The sequence below is a fragment of the Balaenoptera borealis genome (genome assembly GCF_965194805.1).
Source record: "Balaenoptera borealis genome assembly, chromosome: 1".
Lineage (NCBI taxonomy): Eukaryota > Metazoa > Chordata > Mammalia > Artiodactyla > Balaenopteridae > Balaenoptera > Balaenoptera borealis.
The window spans coordinates 175,991,946-176,011,081 of NC_138860.1; the positions used below are offsets into that span (position 1 = coordinate 175,991,946).

At 49.8% G+C, this 19,136-nt stretch overlaps 1 protein-coding gene across 9 annotated transcripts in view; it reads left to right on the forward strand.

Annotated features, from left to right (window-relative positions):
• ASAP3 (ArfGAP with SH3 domain, ankyrin repeat and PH domain 3) overlaps positions 1-19,136 on the forward strand; it is a 46,543-nt gene that overhangs the window by 16,980 nt on the left and 10,427 nt on the right. For 3 of the 9 annotated variants that reach the window (XM_082367028.1, XM_082367030.1, XM_082367032.1), the window contains 10 exons: positions 6,877-6,949; positions 7,039-7,184; positions 9,844-9,918; positions 10,776-10,868; positions 11,094-11,143; positions 17,475-17,586; positions 17,824-17,909; positions 18,357-18,432; positions 18,617-18,703; positions 18,881-18,990. In XM_082367028.1, coding sequence (XP_082223154.1) covers positions 6,877-6,949; positions 7,039-7,184; positions 9,844-9,918; positions 10,776-10,868; positions 11,094-11,143; positions 17,475-17,586; positions 17,824-17,909; positions 18,357-18,432; positions 18,617-18,703; positions 18,881-18,990 — 908 coding nt within the window. Of the gene's footprint in view, positions 1-6,876; positions 6,950-7,038; positions 7,185-9,510; positions 9,630-9,843; positions 9,919-10,775; positions 10,869-11,093; positions 11,144-17,474; positions 17,587-17,823; positions 17,910-18,356; positions 18,433-18,616; positions 18,704-18,880; positions 18,991-19,136 lie in introns of those variants that run through there. The other 6 variants (XM_082367029.1, XM_082367031.1, XM_082367036.1 and 3 more) reach the window with 5 other exon arrangements.

Genomic DNA, 19,136 nt, shown 5'->3' on the forward strand with positions numbered 1-19,136 from the left:
CTCCCTTCCTGTGTGAGGGGATGTTGAGGGGATATGGTAGAGATGGTTGAGCTGAAATTCAGGCTCAGAGGCAGATCCAGTCCCAGGGTCAAAGAAGCCGTGTCCCTTAACCTCTGTGGGGCAGCTTGGTGTTATGGAAAGAACATTGGCCCTGGATTTGACCAGACCGGGGTCTAAATTATGACTCTGCTACTGTTCAGCATTATGTGACCTGGACACACCTGGACATGTTCCTTCCCCTGACAGCTTCATCTATAAAAATGCAGATGGTGATGCCTGTCTCAAACGGTGGCTGGGAGGGTGACAAGTAAGAGTCTGGCCCAGAGCCCTTACTCAGGCACTCAGGACATGTAACATCTTGCACTCTGTGTCTGCCCAGTGACAAAGGTTTCACTGCGGTCCCTCTGTACCTGTGGTTCCCACATCTTGCTGAGCAGGATCATGGGGGTGGGGGGAGGTATCTTTAATTAGCTCAAGGAAAGTTGAGAAATTCCTAAACCAAATTCCGTTTAATTTTGCAATGGATAACATCATTAGCAATCAAATAATAATGTTCTAAGCACTTTACCTATGTGAGTTCATTTAATCTCCCCAACAACCCTATATAGTAGAAACTATTATCATCCTCATTTCGTGAATGGGGAAACTGAGGCACAGAGAGGTCACATAGCAAATACCAAAATGGAGCTAGAATTCTAAACCAGGTAGTTTGGGGCCAGCCTCATACTTTTAGCAATGATGATTTACTGCATCTCTGAAAGGTGGAATTAGACCAGTGATCCCCAAACTGGAGCATGCGTCGGAATCACCGGGAGGGCTGGTTGAAACTCAAATCGCTGGGCCCCACCTCCAGATTTTCTGAGTCAGCTGAAGAATCTGCATTTCTAACACGTTCCCAGGTGAAGCTGTCAATTCCCTACTTTGAGAATCACTGACTACTGGGGATTAAAAGGACTCCGTGAGTCCAGAGGCTGATTTTTGGGTTTTGTTAACCTATCCAGTCACAGTCACGGGGAATGAGGGCTGATCTCATACAGAGGCAGAAAACAAATCACAGTAAAAATCATACTCATATTTTCCAAATGCCCCAAGCCTTGGCACCATGCTGTTAATGTCTGTAATCTCATCTAAGCCTCACAGTAACTCTGTGAGTTAAGTGGAGAATGGATTTTTTTCCCTGTGTGATATTATCTTTCTCCCATTTTAAAGAAGGGGAGGTTTAGAGATCTGGCTGGACTAGTATCACCCAGGGAGATAGTTTTCGGGAGACTGGGGCTAGAATCATAGCTTGGGACTCATCGTGCTATGGTAGCCTCATTACTGGAGTTCTAAAAACCTCTGTGCCTTTCTCCAAATCCCTTCCCATCCCCAGGCTTTGATCTGAATTTTCTCCTTAAAACGGTATTTCTTTAGGTTAAATTTTTGCCCCATTGTATCATAGAGGGTAGGTGTTATCAGTCATTTATACCCCAGTGTGAATGATTTTCAAATATTTTCTTGAGAAAAGGGTGATTAGAATTCCCCCCTCTTTGTTTCCCCTTCGGGCACTTTGTGTTTTTATGTCTGTGAGCCTTTTGAAGGAAGGGGCCATAAAATAGGCACCAGGAGATGCTTGTTGAAATGAATGAATGATCCTCTCCTTGCCCATCCTTCCCAGAGCAAGCCTCCCTCCTCTAGCACTTCTACCATTTATACCTAGTACTCCCCCACACCGCGTCACAGCGCAGCCTCTTAGTCCAGTGCTCACGGCCAAGCACCACAGCTTAAAGCTTTCCCTGTTCCTCCTAAGCAGACACAGCTCTGCTTTCCCTGGGCTCTGAGGTACCTTGTCCATCTTCCATTATAACCCTAATCACATTGCATTATAAATATCTATTTACTTGGCTCTTTCTTCCCTTAGATGGTAGTGTCCCTAAGAGCTGAGATTGTGTCTCTTATGCAGGATGTGAACACATAGCAGACACTCAATAACTAGGTGAATGAATGAATGAATAGCTGTGTGAACCTTGGTTGCTAAGAGCAGTAGGGGCAGGAATGGTATCTTGCCAGGAAGCCATTTCCTGATACATTTCTGACAAGGGCATCAAGGGACAGTTTGTGGGTGATTAGGATGACTTGCCTGCCTGTACCAGTAAGAGCTAGGTTCAGCTATAAGTGACAGAATACCTAGCATAACAGTGGCTCAAATAAGATAGACATTTACTTTTCTTTCATATAAAAAACATCTACAGGTAAGTAGTCCAGAGCTGATAGGGTGGCTCCACAGTCACCAGGGACAAGGCTACTACTTTGTTGCTCCACCATCCATAATATGTGGCTTCTACCTCATGGTCCAAGATGGCTGCCTGAGCTCTAGACATCACAAATGCATTCTAGATAGGAGAAAAGTATGACAGGACACCCCTCCCTTCCTTTTTTTTCTTTTCTTTATTAAATTTTTTTTTCTTTATTTTTGGAGCAGTTTTAGGTTCACAGCAAAATTGAGTGGAAAGTATAGAGAGTTCCCAAACACCCCTGGCCCTACACAGGCACAGCCTCCCCTACTATTACCATCCCACACCAGCGTGGTACATTCGTTATAATCAATGAACCTACACTGACGCATCATTATCACCCAAAGTCCATAGTTTACATTAAGGTTCACTCTTTTTTTAAATTTATTTATTTATTTATTTTTGGCTGCATTGGGTCTTCGTTGCTTTCTCTAGTTGCGGCGAGCAGGGGCTACTCTTCATTGCGGTGCGCCAGCTTCTCATTGTGGTGGCTTCTCTTGTTGCAGAGCACAGGCTCTAGGCACACGGGCTTCAGTAGTTGTGGCACGTGGGCTCAGTAGATGTGGCTCGCAGGCTCAGTAGCTGTGGCGCACGGGCTTAGCTGCTCCACGGCATGTGGGATCTTCCCGGACCAGGGATTGAACCCGTGGTCCCTGCATTGGCAGGCAGATTCTTAACCACTGCTCCACCAGGGAAGTCCCTTAAGGTTCACTGCTTCACCAGGGAAGTCCCTTAAGGTACATTCTATGAGTTTTGACAACTGTATAGTGACATGTATCCACTATCCTGGTATCATACAGAATAGTTTCACTGCCTAAAACTCCTTTGTGCTCCACCTATTCATCCCTCCCTTCCCCCAACTCCTGGCAACCACTGATTTTTTACAGTTTCCATAGTTTTGCCTTTTCCAGAATGTCATATAGTTGGAATCCTACAGTCTGTAGCCTTTTCATATTCGCTTCTTTCACTTAGTAATATGCATTTCAGTTTCCTTCATGTCTTTTGTGGCTTGATAGCTCACTTCTTTTTAGCACTAAATAATAGTACATTGTCTTCCAAGTTTTGGCAGTTATGAATAAAGTTGCTATAAACATCCATGTGCAAGTCTTTATGTGGAAATAAGTTTCAACTCATTTGGTAAATACCAAGGAGAGCAGTTGCTGGATCATATGGTAAATGTATGTTTAGTTTTGTAGGAAACTGCAAAACTGGATTCCAAAGTGGCTGTGCCCTTTTGCATTCCCACCAGCAATGTATGAAAGTTCCTGTTGTTCCACAACTTCACCAGCATTTGGTGGTGTCAGTGTTTTGGGTTTTGGTCATCCTAATAGGTGTGTAATCCCTCCCTTCCTTTTTTTTAATAAATCCATTTATTTTATTTATTTATCTTTTGGCTGCGTTGGGTCCTCGTTGCTGCGCACGGGCCTCTCATTGCGGTGGCCTCTCGTTGCAGAGTATGCGCTTCAGTAGTTGTGGCTCGCGGGCTCCAGAGCACAGGCTCAGTAGCTGTGGCGCACGGGCTCAGTTGCTCCGCTGCACACGGGATCCTCCTGGACCAGGGCTTGAGCCCGTGTCCCCTGCGCTGGCAGGCGGACTCTCAACCACTGTGCCACCAGGGAAGCCCCCTCCCTTCCTTTTAAAACTACTTTCTGGAAGCTAACAAATGATATATCCATTACATACCATTGGTTAGAACTGTCACATGACCACATTTAGCTGCAAGTTAGGCTGGGAAATGTAGTCTTTTTTTTTTTTTTTGGCTGCGTTGGGTCTTCATTGCTGTGCGCGGGCTGCGGTGAGCAGGGGCTACTCTTCGTTGTGGTGCGCGGTCTTCTCATTGCAGCGGCTTCTCTTGCTGCGGAGCATGGGCTCTAGGCGCACGGGCTTCAGTAGTTGTGGCACATGGACTCAGTAGCTGTGGCTTGCAGGCTCTAGAGCGCAGGCTCAGTAGCTGTGGTGCGCGGGCTTAGTTGCTCCGTGGCATGTGGGATCTTCCCGGCCCAGGGCTCGAACCTGTGTCTCCTGCATTGGCAGGCGGATTCTTAACCACTGCGCCACTAGGGAAGCCCCGGAAATGTAGTCTTTATTGTGAGTGGCCAAGTGGCCATCTGAAAAGTCAGAGTTCTAATTGCTAAGGAGGAAGAGAGAATGGATTGGGAGCCAACCAGCAGCCTCTACTACACTGCAGGGAAGAGAGATCCTCTCAAACTAGCTTAAGCACTAAAGGGAATTTGTTTGCTAGGTTCAGGGGTATTTCATGGAGGCCCAAGGACAGGAAGTATGGAAGGGCCTCTGAGGGTGAAGGATCTGGAAAGTTGCCAGAAACCAGGGCAGCTCTTCTCTTGTGCTTCTCTGTGGCAGCATGGGTCTCATTTGCTTCTTTCTACACATCTACTTTGTTCTTTTCCCTTTGCTTAAACACTTCCAATCAATTAGCTAGCTTTCCAGAGCCTGATTCCAAATTCCTTGGAGAGAGAATCTGATTGGCCCAGCTTAGGTCAAGTGTCAACCTGGTCCAGTCAACTCTGGCTGGACAAACAAGGCAGCAAGGGCCCAATTGTAGAGGGGTTTTCAGAGAACGGGTGTCATGGGATAGGAAGACTCCCCAAAGGGTATGTAGAGCATGGACATAAACCTCTCAGGTCTGTGTCCCAGGGCTTTGCAAACCATCATTCATTTAGGTAAACAATTATTGAGCACCTTTTGTATGCTAGGCACATGGATCTGCCTTCTAGGGAGTTTTCTAAATCTCTTTGGAATTTGTTCATATCTTTAACCTGCACTGTCTTTTGGAGTGAAGTCCTAGCTCCTTAAATTAATCAACTCTTATCTTTCCCTTTCAAGTTTCAAGGTGGGAGTCAAGGGCTTTGGCAAACACATGTTTCCCCGTCTAGGTCTTTGGGAACTACAGACATGTCCACGTTCTCCCCTCTTGTCTTTGTCTCTCAGATAGAAACGTCTTAGTTCTTTAGCTGAGTCAGTTATGGCCCCCTCTCCCCAATCTCCCTAAGTCCTCAACTTTCTTTCTTCAGCTCTGGGATGGGCCTCCACTGGTCCCAAACATGAAAGTATCTCAAGGTCATACTCAGGGGACAGACTGTTAGGTTTCTATTCCCTGGAGGAAAAGTACCCAGAATTTGATGGGTACTTTTTAGCATCAGGAGCAACTGCTGACAATCAGAGGTACTGTTCATTTAGGACACACTCTGTGCTCAGCACCAAACTAAACCCTTTATGTGCATCGTCTCATACATACAGTCCTCATAATAACCCTGAGAGGTAGGCACTATTTCCCTCATTTTACAGATAGCTAATCAGGGAGCTCAGAAAGAATAGGCAACTTGCCCAAAGTCACACAGCATCTGGGCAGTGGAGCTGGGCTTCAAAACCAGACCCCTCTCCCTCCAGAGGCTTCCCGTGTGTCCAAGGCGTCTGAAAACACTCCGCATTGCCTCCAAGGACTGCCTTGTGCTTGTCCTCCTGTGAGTTTGGTTTAGAATCTTTGCAGATACCATTCCAAATGTTTGCTAACTCTTGCCACATTGAAGTAACTCTTTGGCGATCAAATTTTGATCCCATTATCGTCACTGGACAAAATAGGGGGGGGCTGGGGTCAGGGTGCAGCCATCGTGTGTGGATGGAGCGCTGTATTAGGGCACCCCCGGAAGCCCAGCTCTGCTGCTTCCCCACTATTTGACTCTAGGCAAGACCCTCCCCTCTCTTGGCCTCAGTTTCCTCATCTGTGGCTCTTTGGGCCCTTTGCAGCCCTAATTCTATAATTTCCCACTTAACTATGCATTTCATGAGGATTTCATGAGGTTGGCAGCTTCTATACCCCACTGAAAGAGGAGTGTGTCTGGGAGGTTTCCATCCGGGCTGAGCCGCCTGGGGTATGTGACTCCTGCACGTGATGCTGTCACATCTTCTGGCTTCGCCACAGTCTGCTGTTTGTTCTGCAACCCCTGGAATTTGGGGTTGCCTGATATCATCCCAGCAGTTCTCTCCAGGGGGGGCTGAGTGTCCACCTCTACCCTCCTCATCTCACTGCCCACCGATGGTGTCCCAGCCGCTTCCTCCTTATCCTCACGTGGCTGCTTACTGAGCCTGGGGTTTGGGGAACAAGTCTTTCCCCATCTGAGTCTTTCGAGAATATAGAGACGTCCATGTTTTCCTCTGGTATTTTGCTAAGCGTCGTGTATGTATCGTCAAATCATTCTCTCAGCAACTCTGTAGTGTCATCCTCATTTTGCAGACGACGCACCCTAGGCTCAGAGAGGCAAACAGATTTATCTAGGTTGACACACTAGTTAGTGCCAGAGCCGAGATTCAAACCCCGGCCTGGCATACCCCACTATGCCACGTGCCTTGGAATTGCTGTGTTTCTTGTCCCGCATGAGGAGAAAAGCCTGGCCTTCCTGGTGTGGTGTGACTGATCTGTGGCTTCCCACGTGGTCTGGGTGGGGGAGGGCGGTCTGTTTATGTTTCGTCGGGGTGCAGGGGGACCCTAGGGGGGAACTATGGGTGTGTTTGGAGGGTGGGATCGCAGAGTCAGGCACCCTTCCCGGCTGAGCATCCCTGAACCTCTGTCCACACTTGCTTCCAGATGCTGGAAGGAGACCAGGCCATCCTACAGAGAATAAAGAAGGCTGTGCGGGCGGTCCATAGCTCCGGCCTCGGTGAGTGAGCCTGCTTGGTGCCAGCCTGGCGAGGCAGCCCTTTCCCCAGCTCCAGCCTGGAACTAACTCTGCGCCTCCCTGCTCCACAGGGCACGTGGAGAACGAGGAGCAGTACCGAGAGGCCGTGGAGTCCTTGGGCAACAGCCACCTGTCTCAAAACAGTCACGAGCTGTCCACCGGCTTCCTGAACTTGGCCGTGTTCACCCGCGAGGTGGCCGCGCTCTTCAAGAACCTGGTGAGGCCCTGCTCCTCTTTCACTCAGCCTCAGCCCAGGCTCAAGGCAAATCTAATCAGTGACTTAAAAACCCGACTGGGAAAGGGTTGGTTTCCACCCTTCTTCCAGGTTTCCCTTGACCTCTAGTCTCCCTTGACCTCTGACCCATGACCCGAGGTTCCTTTCCAGTTCTTTTTTTTTTTTTTTTTTTTTAATATTTATTTATTTATTTTGGCTGCGCTGGGTCTTAGTTGCAGCATGCAGGATCTTTAGTTGCGGCATGCAGACTTCTTAGTTGCGGCGTGCGTGTGGGATGTAGTTCCCTGACCAGGGATTGAACCCGGGCCCCCTGCATTGGGAGCGCAGAGTCTTACCCACTGGACCACCAGGGAAGTCCCCCTTTCCAGTTCTGACCTCCTATTTGCATTCTTCTTCCTCTCTGACTTCCTTCCGGCCGGCGTCTCCTCTCCCCTCTCTCCCTCCCTCCCTGCCCTCCTCCTTCTCCTCTGTGGTGAGCACCCAGGAGCAAAGGGGGTCTCACAGTGGGGAGGAGCCCCACTCAAGGGAGGGCAGGCTCAGGTTCCTGTCTTTGCACCACTTCCTCTCCTTCACCTTCTTTGTCCTCTGCTTTCCCAACCATACCTGCTTTGTCCTCAAAGGCAAGAACGTGCCTTGCCTCAGCAAGCCTCTCAGCTCCTGCACGTAGCCCAGTGGCCTCAGGTTCCTTCCTGAGATGGCCTCCTCCCCGTCAGCCAAGTCCCCGCCTCAAGGCTACCCCAAGACATGAGCTCTTTCCTGGTGCAGGCATGGTTCTCAGTACTTCACGTGTGTTAACATTTCATCCTGGAGCACAGCTCTGTGGGGTTGTTTTTACTATTGTCCCCCCTGTACAGGCTAGGAAGCTAAGACATGAGGTTAAGCACCTTGCCCGAGGTCACACAGCTGATTTGAGCCCAGCATCCGAGCACAAGCCTGGCTGTACCACCTCCCAGGAAAGCCTCTCTCCCTTCTCCCTCTAGGCTCCATAGCTTTTGGCCCAGCTTTCGTGGCTCAAGCTCCACCCAGGGCCCTTCCTGGCTGGCGGGGACCACATCATCTCTACGAGGCAGTTTGCTTAGTGATCAAGCACCCACACCTCAGGCTTAGACTCAGGCCTTGAATCCCTGCTTTGCTGCTCACTAAGTGTATGACCCTCGGCAAGTCCCTCAGTCTGCTCAAGCCTCATCTGTAAAATGGGGATAACAATGGTCCCCACCTCACAGAGTGGTGATGAGGATTTCGCAAGTTAAGTGCCTGCTCCGGGGTAGCGCTCAGTTAACATTAGCTAATATTGCCGTCTGTCATCATTTTGTCTCTTTGCGTAGCACTGCCTCGCACCCTGTCCTGCATGTAGAGGCCTTTAACAGTGTTTGGGTTCAACTGAATCAGTGACGTCTTTTGTCTTTACCTCTCCTCCCCTTGTTTCAGTCAAACTAGTGTTTGCTGAGGGTCTTCTCAGTGGTGGGCGATGTACCAGGGGCTGGTGACACAGGGAAGAGTCAGACTGCCTCGGAGAGCCACAGCCTAGTCGAGGAACTGAGATGTGAAATGACACCAAGCAAGACCAGCAGTGTGGCACAAACTCAAGGACCCAGCGGCTTGGGTCAGAGGCATAGGGCTGCCATGGCTCAGAAAAGGGGAGGTCAGGATAGGCCACAGGAGGAAGTAGTCAGGAAGGCTTCCTGGAGGAGGGGAGGCCAGAGCTGTACCTTGAAAGGTGGGCTGAAATATTAGATAGGCTGTTCTGAGTTGCCAAATGACAGAAATTCAACTCAAACTAGGTAAATTTTTTTTTTTTATGTCTTTTTCTCTCTTTCAATCTTTTTTTTTTTTTTTTTGGCCACGCCACATAACTTGTGGGATCTTAGTTCCCCGACTAGTGATTGAACCTGGGCCCACCCAGCCCCAGCAGTGAAAGCACCGAGTCCTAACCATTGGACCACCAGGGAATTCCCTAGGTTAATTTTTGAAAAGAGAATTCACTGGCCCCTGTAATGGGAAGTCCAGGTAGGCAGCTGGTCTTAGGCTCCTTTTCTTTCTCTTAAAGAGTTTCTCTCTGTCTCTGCTCAGTGGGCAGGCCCAAATTCACACCTTACATAAGAAAGACAATCTTTCTTCCGTGACTTTGGCAGAAAAGTCCCAGGAAGTATTCTGATTGGCTGGCTTGGGTCACGTGCCTGTTTCTGATCCAATCACAGTAGCCAGAGGGTGGAGCACTCTGGTCACCTCTGACTCCTGTGTTCACCCCATGTGACCATAGGGAATGGGTTCCCCACATTATAAGGGGAGTGGAGGAACTAGCCAGACAGAAACAACAGATGGGTGCTACAGGTGGACCTCAGAGGGTCCGAGAAGAGAGGTGAGGGTGTCCCTCTGGCAAAGGGACAAAGACAGGCTGACCATGGATGCCGTGGATTGAGCAGTGAGGTGATAAGGCGGATTAGTCAGGGGAGGGGAAGAGCTTTCACAGGAGGCCGACCCCGCCACCCCTTGTACTCCTTCACCTTCTTGTCTTTCTCTCCCCTGCCTCCTTTACCCCAGTGCTGTCCTTGGCCTTGCGATGCTTCACCGTACCCTGAGCCCCTTGGGGCTGGATGGACGGTCACCCAAGGTGGGGTATGGGGGTCTCTGCTTTTTCCAGGTTCAGAACCTGAACAACATTGTCTCTTTCCCCCTGGACAGTCTGTTGAAGGGGCAGCTGAGGGACGGGCGACAGGTGAGTTTCCATGTGGGCAGCAGGGGGAGTGCAGAGGTGGTGGGATGGAGCAAGACAGGGGTGGGCAGGAGACCATAGGGGAGGCAAGGCTGGGCTGAGGACGGAGGCCAAGCGAGGCTGTCACAGTGGGTGTGCTGACCCCATATTACTGACCCTCAGGATGACAGGAGGACCTGGCCCTGGGGTGAGCCTAGGATGGCTGACTTACTGTCTGCCAGGGCCCTTTACAGCAACCCAATGTGGGGGGTTCTGTAGGTGCTGTTATCCCCATTTTGCAGTTGAGGAAACTGAGGCTCAGGGAGTTTGGTACCTGCTTACAGTTTACACAGCTGGTCAGCGGAGGAGCCAGTGTGAGAGTCAGGCCTCCTGACTCCCATGCTTGGCTGCTCTCTCTGCAGCAGGCAGCTCCTGGCTCGAGGCAAAGTAGAACTCAAAGAGAGTAACAGAATAATCTCCCTGGGAAGTCTGCCCCAGAAGGCCCCTGAGAGGTTCTCCCCGCAGAGGCTTTCCTCCTTGCCCCAGGAACCACCCAAACCAGACCAGCAGCTTTTTCTCCTGGTAGACTGGGGCACCTTGGAAGTTTGGGGGTGGGGGGAGGGGGGCTGTTCTGAAGGGTGTGAGCAGCCTGCTGGATGAGGCCCAGGCAAACTAGGCCAGGGATCAGCCAGGTCTCTCCGGCTTGCTGTGTGGCCTCGGGTAGACTTCTTAGCCTCTCTGTGCATGTGTCCCTCCACCTGTACCTTCCTGTTGAAAGGGTGAGCAAGTACCAGGCAGGAGAAAACAGTGGGGTAAAGTTAGGGGAGGATTCTGATCTTTATCCTCCATCCTTTTCCTCATGGTGATCTCCATCTTCTAAGGGAGGGGACTCAGGGCAGACCCCCCAAAATCTCCCCAATACCCTAGGCCTGAGCCTACCAATTCAGACGGATTACTGGCAACTGCGGGAAGAGGTCAGTTGGGAGAAGGGGCTCAGCTCTGAGAAATGGGGTTGGTTGGGTCTATTTTGGGGGGTCAGGTTTGCAGTCAGGGCTATGTGGGCAGGGGGTGGTTGGATTGTGGCTCTGAGCGGCACAGGGGAGCATGCAAGTGCAGGGTCCCCCTCATGGTAGCAAAGTGTACTGTAGATTCCAGACCCCAAGAGCCCCTTTGGGCAAATTGTTCTTTCTGAACTACAGGATTCCAAAAAGCAACTGGAGAAGGCATGGAAGGACTACGAAGCCAAAATGTAAGTGGCTGCGGCCAGAGTGGTTTGTCCAGGAGAGCAATGTTTCTGTTGCAGCGGGAGGCTGGATATGCGGAAGAACCTAAGTGCTGCCAGGGCACGTCACCCAGAAGCGCATGGCACCTCGCTCTCTAGAAATGTTTATGGGGGCTGGTTTATGCCCAGGCCTGACGGGAGTCTGGGGGCTGGACCACGAGATGACTAAAGGGGAGCTATTGTGAAGGGACCCCAAGATGCTGCTTTCAGAGACCCATCTGCTCAGTGGTGCCAGACATGGGCAGAGAGATGGAAAGGAGCATCCATTTACTCAACACCTCCATGTGCCAGACATCCATCCTCACGCTCACCCAGCCCTGTGAAGGAGATAGTAGTATCCCAATTATCAGAGGAGGAATTAGAGGTTCAGAGTGGTTAAGTTACTTGCCCGAGACCATACAGCTAGGCAGAGGCAGAGCTGGGATTCACGTTCGTTGATCCTGTTTCTGCAGCACCAGGCAGTATCTATAAACATTTAGCTGGACATAAAGGACGAAAGGCCATACCCGGGCCTCTTGTGTGCAACACACAATACTCCAGATTTCTCACTAGCTACTGGGACATTAGGGAGACAGAAGGAGTCCCAGGTACCCAGTAACCAACTGCCCCTGAGCAGGGACTCCTCGGGTTCTGCCTGCCAAACTCTGTCCAGGTCCTGGCCCCAGCCCTCAGCCAGGACCCAGCTGGGCCCACTGTACCTCAGGGCACCGTTTGCTCTTCTTTGTAAAATTTTGGCTTCTCTTGCATTTTGCAAAAGCAATGTGTTCATTATGAATAACTTAGAAAATATGGAGAAGTAGAAGAGGAAACATTTTTAATTATCTCTAGGAGAAGATGAGGGTCATGTGGGGGAATACTAGTACTACTAGTAGGTTCTAGTACTTCTCTGTTGTTAGAATTTTTTTACATAGTGTGTGTAGCACTGTAATTTCATCATTTTAAAAAAGTGGAGGGTGGGGGAGAGTTCCCTGGTGGTCCAGTGGTTAGGACGCGGTGCTTTCCCTGCCGTGGCCCAGGTTCAATCCCTGATCAGAGAACTAAGATCCCACAAGCGGCATGTTGAGGCCGGGGGTTGGGAGGGGGAAGCGGGGGGAGGGGAAACTACCAAAAACCAGAAAGAAGATCCTTCATTTCCAAGCCTAAAGTATTAACATCTTTCTAGTCATTTTTCTATATATAAAGAAATATTTTTACAAAACCGAGATCATAATAATCATACTGGAGTTTTTTTGCTTAAAAATACATTGTGACCATCTTTCTACATCATTACATATTTTTATACAACGTCACTTAAATGGGTGCACTGTGTGTCAACATATGCATAATCCACAATGTATTTAATCTGCCCCTGTTGTTGGGGAAGCATCCTTGGAACTAAATCCTTGCTCCCACCCATAATTATTTCTGTAAAATCCTTCCAAGAAGTAGATCCTGGAGCTTTATTGTTCCTCAGGCTCCCAGCGCCATGGGGACCTCCCTGAGTCTGAAGGAGGCCGAAACTCCTCCTCCCCCCCAACGAGGATCTCCATCTACACTCCCGGTGTGGGTGTAGATCTTGTGGTGAAGGGTGTGGGAGCTGTGATGAGCGTGGCCATCTGTTCTCATCAGAGGCCCAGGGAGGGGTGTGGCCACGCAGGCAGGTGATCTTTCTCTTTATGATTTGATGTGTAATCACATGGTCTTCATCTTCCTGAGTGACCTTGACTAAGCCCTTAGCCTTTTAGCCTTTCAGGGCATCATGTACTAAATAGAAAGAATAAGCCCTACCTTGCTGACGTTCCCCAAGTAGCTCTGCTTTTACCAGATTGATATATTGATCTTGCCTATAAGGTTTCGTTTAAAGAAAAGACTGTGTAATGATGGGGAAAGGGGCTTGTCTGAGGTTACGCAGTGAGTTATCGATAGGGCCTGGGCTAGAACCCAGGACTTCTGAGTCTGGCCTTCTTCTTCCAGTGGTCTCCTGGCTCCTGCTTCTATAACATAGGTCGAGCTACATGTCCTGGCACAGATGTCTGTGTACATTCGTTTTATGAGGGCTCCAGGTATAGCTAGATATTAGCGAGCCATGAGTTGCTGTGTAATTCCACCTCATTCTTACCAAACCAGTCTGGGCAGCAACTGCAAGGGCCCAAGGGCCCTGATAGCATCTGTTGAATACCACCGGGATCCTCACCCCCTGGTTGTTTATATATGGGGCTCCCCTCTCCACCTGGGGCTGCTAAGAAAGGCATCCCAGGCCCTGTGCAGGGGACACAGTTATCTAGGCTGTTCCATTTTCAGGGATGTTTCCTCATCTGAAAAATGGGGCCAACGATACCTTGCAGGGTTGATGTGGAGATGAAATAAGTGCAGTGCATATACAGCACCTGGCACTGCAGTTCAACACGTACTTATTGGCCATCTTTCTGAGCCAGAACTGGGGCCAGAATAACACAGCAAGGGGTTCAGAGGCAGAAGCCCAGACCTCTGCTCCTAGCATTTCCCCGACCAGCCTGGGATCTTGGGCAATTACCTCCCTTCTCTCTGATCTCAGCTTCATCTTTTGGAAAATAGTCCCTGACCGTGATCTATCAGAAAAGACACTGTGACTGTCACCAGCTGGGGGAACCAGGCAGGGAAGGGGGGATGGAACAAATCTGAGCCACAGTGTTCGTTACCAGTGCTGTCCCTAAGGCTCTAGCATCAGGCTGACTTGGGTTCAAATCCTCTAGTACTTAGCAGCTGTGTGCCTTGGACAAGTCACTTATCTGTAAAATGGAGTAATGACTCCTGCCTCATGAGATTATTGCTTTAGTGTGTGAAGGGCCTAGCAGAGCACTCAGCACAAAATTAGCACTTAAAAATAATTATTAATAATAGCAGCTAATACTTATACTTACTTAAGAGCTTCCTTTGTGCCAACTGCTGTGATAAGCTCTTTACATCTGTCATCAGTTATTCATCTTGGAAGGGAAAGGTGCTATTATCCCCAATTTATAGGTAAGTAGTGAGGGAAAAAATATCACCACAATCCCTGCCTTAGTGGATCCCACTGGTTTGTAAGCAAGAAGAGAGGTGGGTCCCAAAATAATGAAAATACAAAGTGACAGTGCTATAATGAAGGCATCAGCACAGAGGTGGCAGAACAGGCAGGCAGTTTTGGGGTGGAGGGAAGGGTGGTTGGAAAAGGCATCATAGGAGAGGTGGTTCAAGGTGTCAGGTTGGCAGGTGCATGATTCGTTTTGATTCCTTTCCTCCCCCATCTCCCTCCCCCCTGACCTCCTCACTCCACTGGTACCTGTTCCTCATCCCCTGAATAATGTTAGACTGTGGCTGTGGTCCCCTTCTCTAGTTATCTCTGTCTTCTTAGTAACTAGCCTTTCAGCACTTTTCACTCCTGCTGCAACTCCATTCAAAGAAAATAAAAATATTCCTAACATTTGAAATGTTTATGAAACATTGGTCATACTTTGAGGACAGGGAGGGAATGGGATTTGCTATTTTCTTTGTGGGGTTGTATGCAGTGGAATGAAAGCACTCCCAGCTGTTAGTTTGAGGTGTATCAGGTCATTTCAGGTGACTCTCAGACTTTGTAGGGAAATCTTTGTAAATTACCATAGCTGAGGCTGAGGGACAGAGCTATGGTAATTCACAAGGCCATGTATCATACTTCACAGCTTATCTTCATCCTGAGCTAAGTAGCTTCTGTCCTTTAACCTCCACTAGACCTTGCATAAAAAATATTAAATAAATAAATAGGAAGTATGCTACACTAAAAAAATTATCTAGGGAATTCCCTGACGTTGCAGTGGTTAGGACTCAGCGCTTTCACTGCCGGGGGCCAGGTTCGATCCCTGGTCGGGGAACTAAGATCCCACAAGCCACGTGGTGCAGCCATAGGTAGATAGATAAATAAATGCATAAATAAATAAAAATAAATTATCTAAGGGAATCATCAAGTTATTACTATAATCATCAGTATCATTAGCATCATCATAATCCTGTCATTTATTGAGGGCTTACCATACACCAGGGACTGTACTAAATGTTTCCAATGCATTAAATCATCTGAGAACTAGGCAGTATTAGTCTCATATTTGAAATGGGGAAACTGAAGCTTAGAAAGATTTATAAGGTTAAGTAAGCAAGGGAGCTGCCATTCAAATCCAGAATCCACATTTCTAGCCACTGTACTATACTGTGGCTTCCTTTTTGTCCATATACTCTGGAGCAGACTTCTTTCCACGCCAGTATATATAGATTTCCCCCATCCTTTTTAACAGCTGCATAGTATTCCTATATGTGCACGTAGCATAATTTATTTAACTACTTCCTGTTGATAAATATTTAGCTTATTTTTTCATTTCTCCCTATTTATTTACTTATTTTTTGGGGGGGGGGGCATGCCACGTATCATGTGGGATCTTAGTTCCCCCACCAGGGATCGAACCCATGCTCCCTGCAGTGGAAGCGCAGAGTCTGTTAAATCTGGAGCACCAGGGAAGTCCCTCTCACTTTTTGCAGATATGGTAACAATGTAAGACGGGAGCTGCCCTTGCCCTCTCCCAGCTGCTCTGCCCCCTCAGTCTCCCGCCCTCCTTAGCAAGCTGCCAGGCTCATTGTTGCTCAGGCCTGGCCATCACTTCTCTCTCTGCTGCTCATCTTCAGATCCCAAAAAAGCATCTGCCCTGACCCCCAGGCCCGTTCACAGGGTCAGTCCTCACCTAACTCCACTCCCCTGCCACAGATTCCCTCTTGGGGTATCATAAAGCTTTAGGGAAATGAAGAGTAACCACTTCTGAGAAAATTAAAAACAAACAAAACCACACACACAAAAAAAAACCCCTGCAGAACTCTGCTCTAGAGCAGTGGGTTTCACCCAGGGGTGATTTTGCACCCCCAGGAGACATTTGTGGTCGTCACAATGGGGCAGATGCTACTGGCATCTAGTGGGCAGAGGCCAGGGATGCTGCTAAATATCTTACAGTGCACAGGACGGCCCCCACAGCAAAGAACTGTCTAGTCAAAATGTCTGTAGTTCCAAGGTTGAGAAACTGCTCTCTGGGTCTCCAGGGACAGATTCTGCAAATAAACACCATTCCAGAGGTCTGACGTCAGTAAGGTCTAGAACTTTAGAACCAGAAGGGGCCTGAGAACTCAGTCTGGGCCGTTGCTTCCTCAGTTTACTGATGGGAAAACTGAAGCTTAAAGGGGCCTATAATATTATACTGTAATGTCTTCTGTCTGCTAAGTCTTTTGCATACTTTATCTCATCTGGGTACAGATAGAGGTCCCCATTTTCCAGATGAGGAGACTGGGGCTTGGAGAGGGGAAGTAATGCAGATGTAAGGTTATCCCACGTCTCTTTTCTTTGCTCAGGGCTGGCACCCACTGGGAGCAAAACTATACACAAGCTGTCTCCTTTACACGGGATTCACGGTCTCATGCGTCCAGCCCCAGATTTAGAAATACTCTCCTGGCTGGGAGTGGGTGGTCTGATGGGTGTGGGATTTCCAGGAAACCATTTATACACAGTTCCACCCATCCACAAACAGGAGAAACCACCAACTCTGAGATCCTTAGGGGAGAAAGCCCAGGTTACTCTTAGCTGCAGGATGGGAAGCGCTTTCTGTCTTCACCTACAAAGAAAAGAATCAAGGATTTTTTAAGCTTTAAATGGGAAGCTCCATGGCTCAGAAGAATGAAGGCACCTTGTGGTCTTTTAACCCACATGGTCCTAAATCCCTTCCAGAAAAATCAGAACTGGTCACCCCCAATCCCACCTGGCCCTATCTGAGCCCATCCCCTCCCTGCCTAGAAATCATCAATTCCTTCCCATTGCTCTTGGGATAAAGAGCAAGAACGTCAGCATGGTCTGACTCAGGCCCTGCGTGGTCTGGCCTCTCTTTACCTCACCTGGAACCACCTCCCTCTCCACTTCTGCTGTGATCCCTGATCTCTCCTGCCTCCGGGCTGTCACGTGGTCTGATCCTCCCACCCAGCCCTAGCTTCCTCTGACTTCAGATCTCAGCTCCAGCATCACTTCCTGAGTAGCTGGATGAGGTCGGATCCCCCATTTTACTCTCCCATTGCTCTCTTCAAGGCTGTGATTTGATTCACAGGGCTGCCATCCCCCTCACCAGCCTGTAGATTCCCTGAATCCACACTGTTGACCGTTGTACCCCAGCCCCACCACACAGCTGCACAGAGGAGGGTCCCCTCACTCTCGTGTGCCCGTACAGACAGGAGCATGTAGGGATGGTGGGACATGCAAGGGGATAGTGAGAGTTGTTCAGGCCTCTCTTTCCTTGGGGCCTAGGGCCAGGCTGGAGAAGGAGAGGGACCGGGCCAGGGTGACAGGAGGGAGTGCCGGGGAGGTGGCGCAGGACACCCAGAGAGAGCGACGCGTCTTCCAGCTGCACATGTGTGAGGTAAGGGGTGCCCCAGGCCGAGGGAGGGGTGGGATGTGTCTTCCTGTCTGCATCCCTGAACCCCCCCCCCCGGGGGCCCAGTCACAGTCTCAGCCCAGGTCCTTGCCAGATGGCCCTTGAGATGTCACCAAGGTTCAGTCATGGCCAAAAGGATTAGCCTGGGATGGGGACAGCAGCCCCTTGTCCCCAGGATTCAGCTTTGCTCACATCACACACCTTTCCCTGCCCTCTCCCCAGTACCTGCTGAAAGCCGGGGAGAGCCAGATGAAGCAAGGTCCTGATTTCCTGCAGAGCCTCATCAAGTTCTTCCACGCCCAGCACAAGTAGGTTTCTCCCTGTGTCCCACCCCCATCCCCACGGTCCCTTGCCCCTTAACCCTTCAGGCAACCGAGAACAAGGCCATCCCCAGGGTCTGGCTGACCCTTGAGGCTTCCGTGTGTGTCTGTACCTCATTGGTAATGCTTTTTACGGCTGCTCTTTATTGAATGCTCACCACATATCAAGCACTACGTACCCTACACACACCCCTGTGAGCAGCTACTGATATTATCCCCATTTTATAGATGAGAAAACTTAGGCTCAGATTTACTAAGATCACACAGCTAGGAAGTGGGATCTGGACCCAGACACTCTGACTCCGGGGTGCCTGCTCGTGGCCGTCACACTATATTGCCCCCAGGTGCCCTGCGATCTTTAGAGCACCTTCTCCCACACTTCCCCTCTCATTTTCATCTCTCTCTCTGGTCCCTTGTTTGGCCTCACACCCTTAGCTTTTTCCAAGATGGCTGGAAGGCTGCTCAGAGCCTGTCCCCCTTCATTGAGAAGCTGGCGGCCTCAGTACACGCAGTAAGTTGGGCCTCACCCTTGAGCTTGTGGTCAAGTCCCCTGTCCTTCCGGGAGAATCTGTGGCCGTGGAATTGCTGGCTCCTGTCCAGAGAGCAAGGCGGCTACTGCCCTGCTGCTCTGGGTCTGGGCTCTGTGCCTGGCACATCCGCTGGCTGGTGATGGGGTCCTGCCCTTTGCCCCATAGCTGCATCAAGCCCAGGAGGAGGAGCTACAGAAGCTGACCCAGCTCCGGGACTCCCTCCGAGGGACGCTGCAGCTTGAGAGCAGAGAAGTCAGCCCCTGAATCATACCCAACCAAGTGCCCACTCCCAAGGCCCACCCTGGAGGGAGGGAGAGAAGGAAGACCCCATAGCGTCCCCTTGAGAAGTCTCCCTGAGTGAGACCCCTGCAGATTGGGGCTCTTCCCACCCACATGCCCTGAGGTCTCCTTTGCATGTCCGAGGAACAGGAGACTCTGAGCCGGAAGAACTCAGGAGGTGGCTACAGCATCCACCAGCACCAAGGCAACAAGCAGTTTGGGACAGAGAAGGTGGGCTTTCTGTACAAGAAAAGTGATGGGTAAGTGACTCAGAGAGCTCAAGTAACTTGCCCAAAGCCACCCAGCCAGTAAATGATAGGGTTGGGTGAGCTGCCTGAAGGGACTGTTCCTATCATTTGTGTAGACCCTGAGGGTTCCAGGACCCTCCACTCTGGCAGTGCAAAAT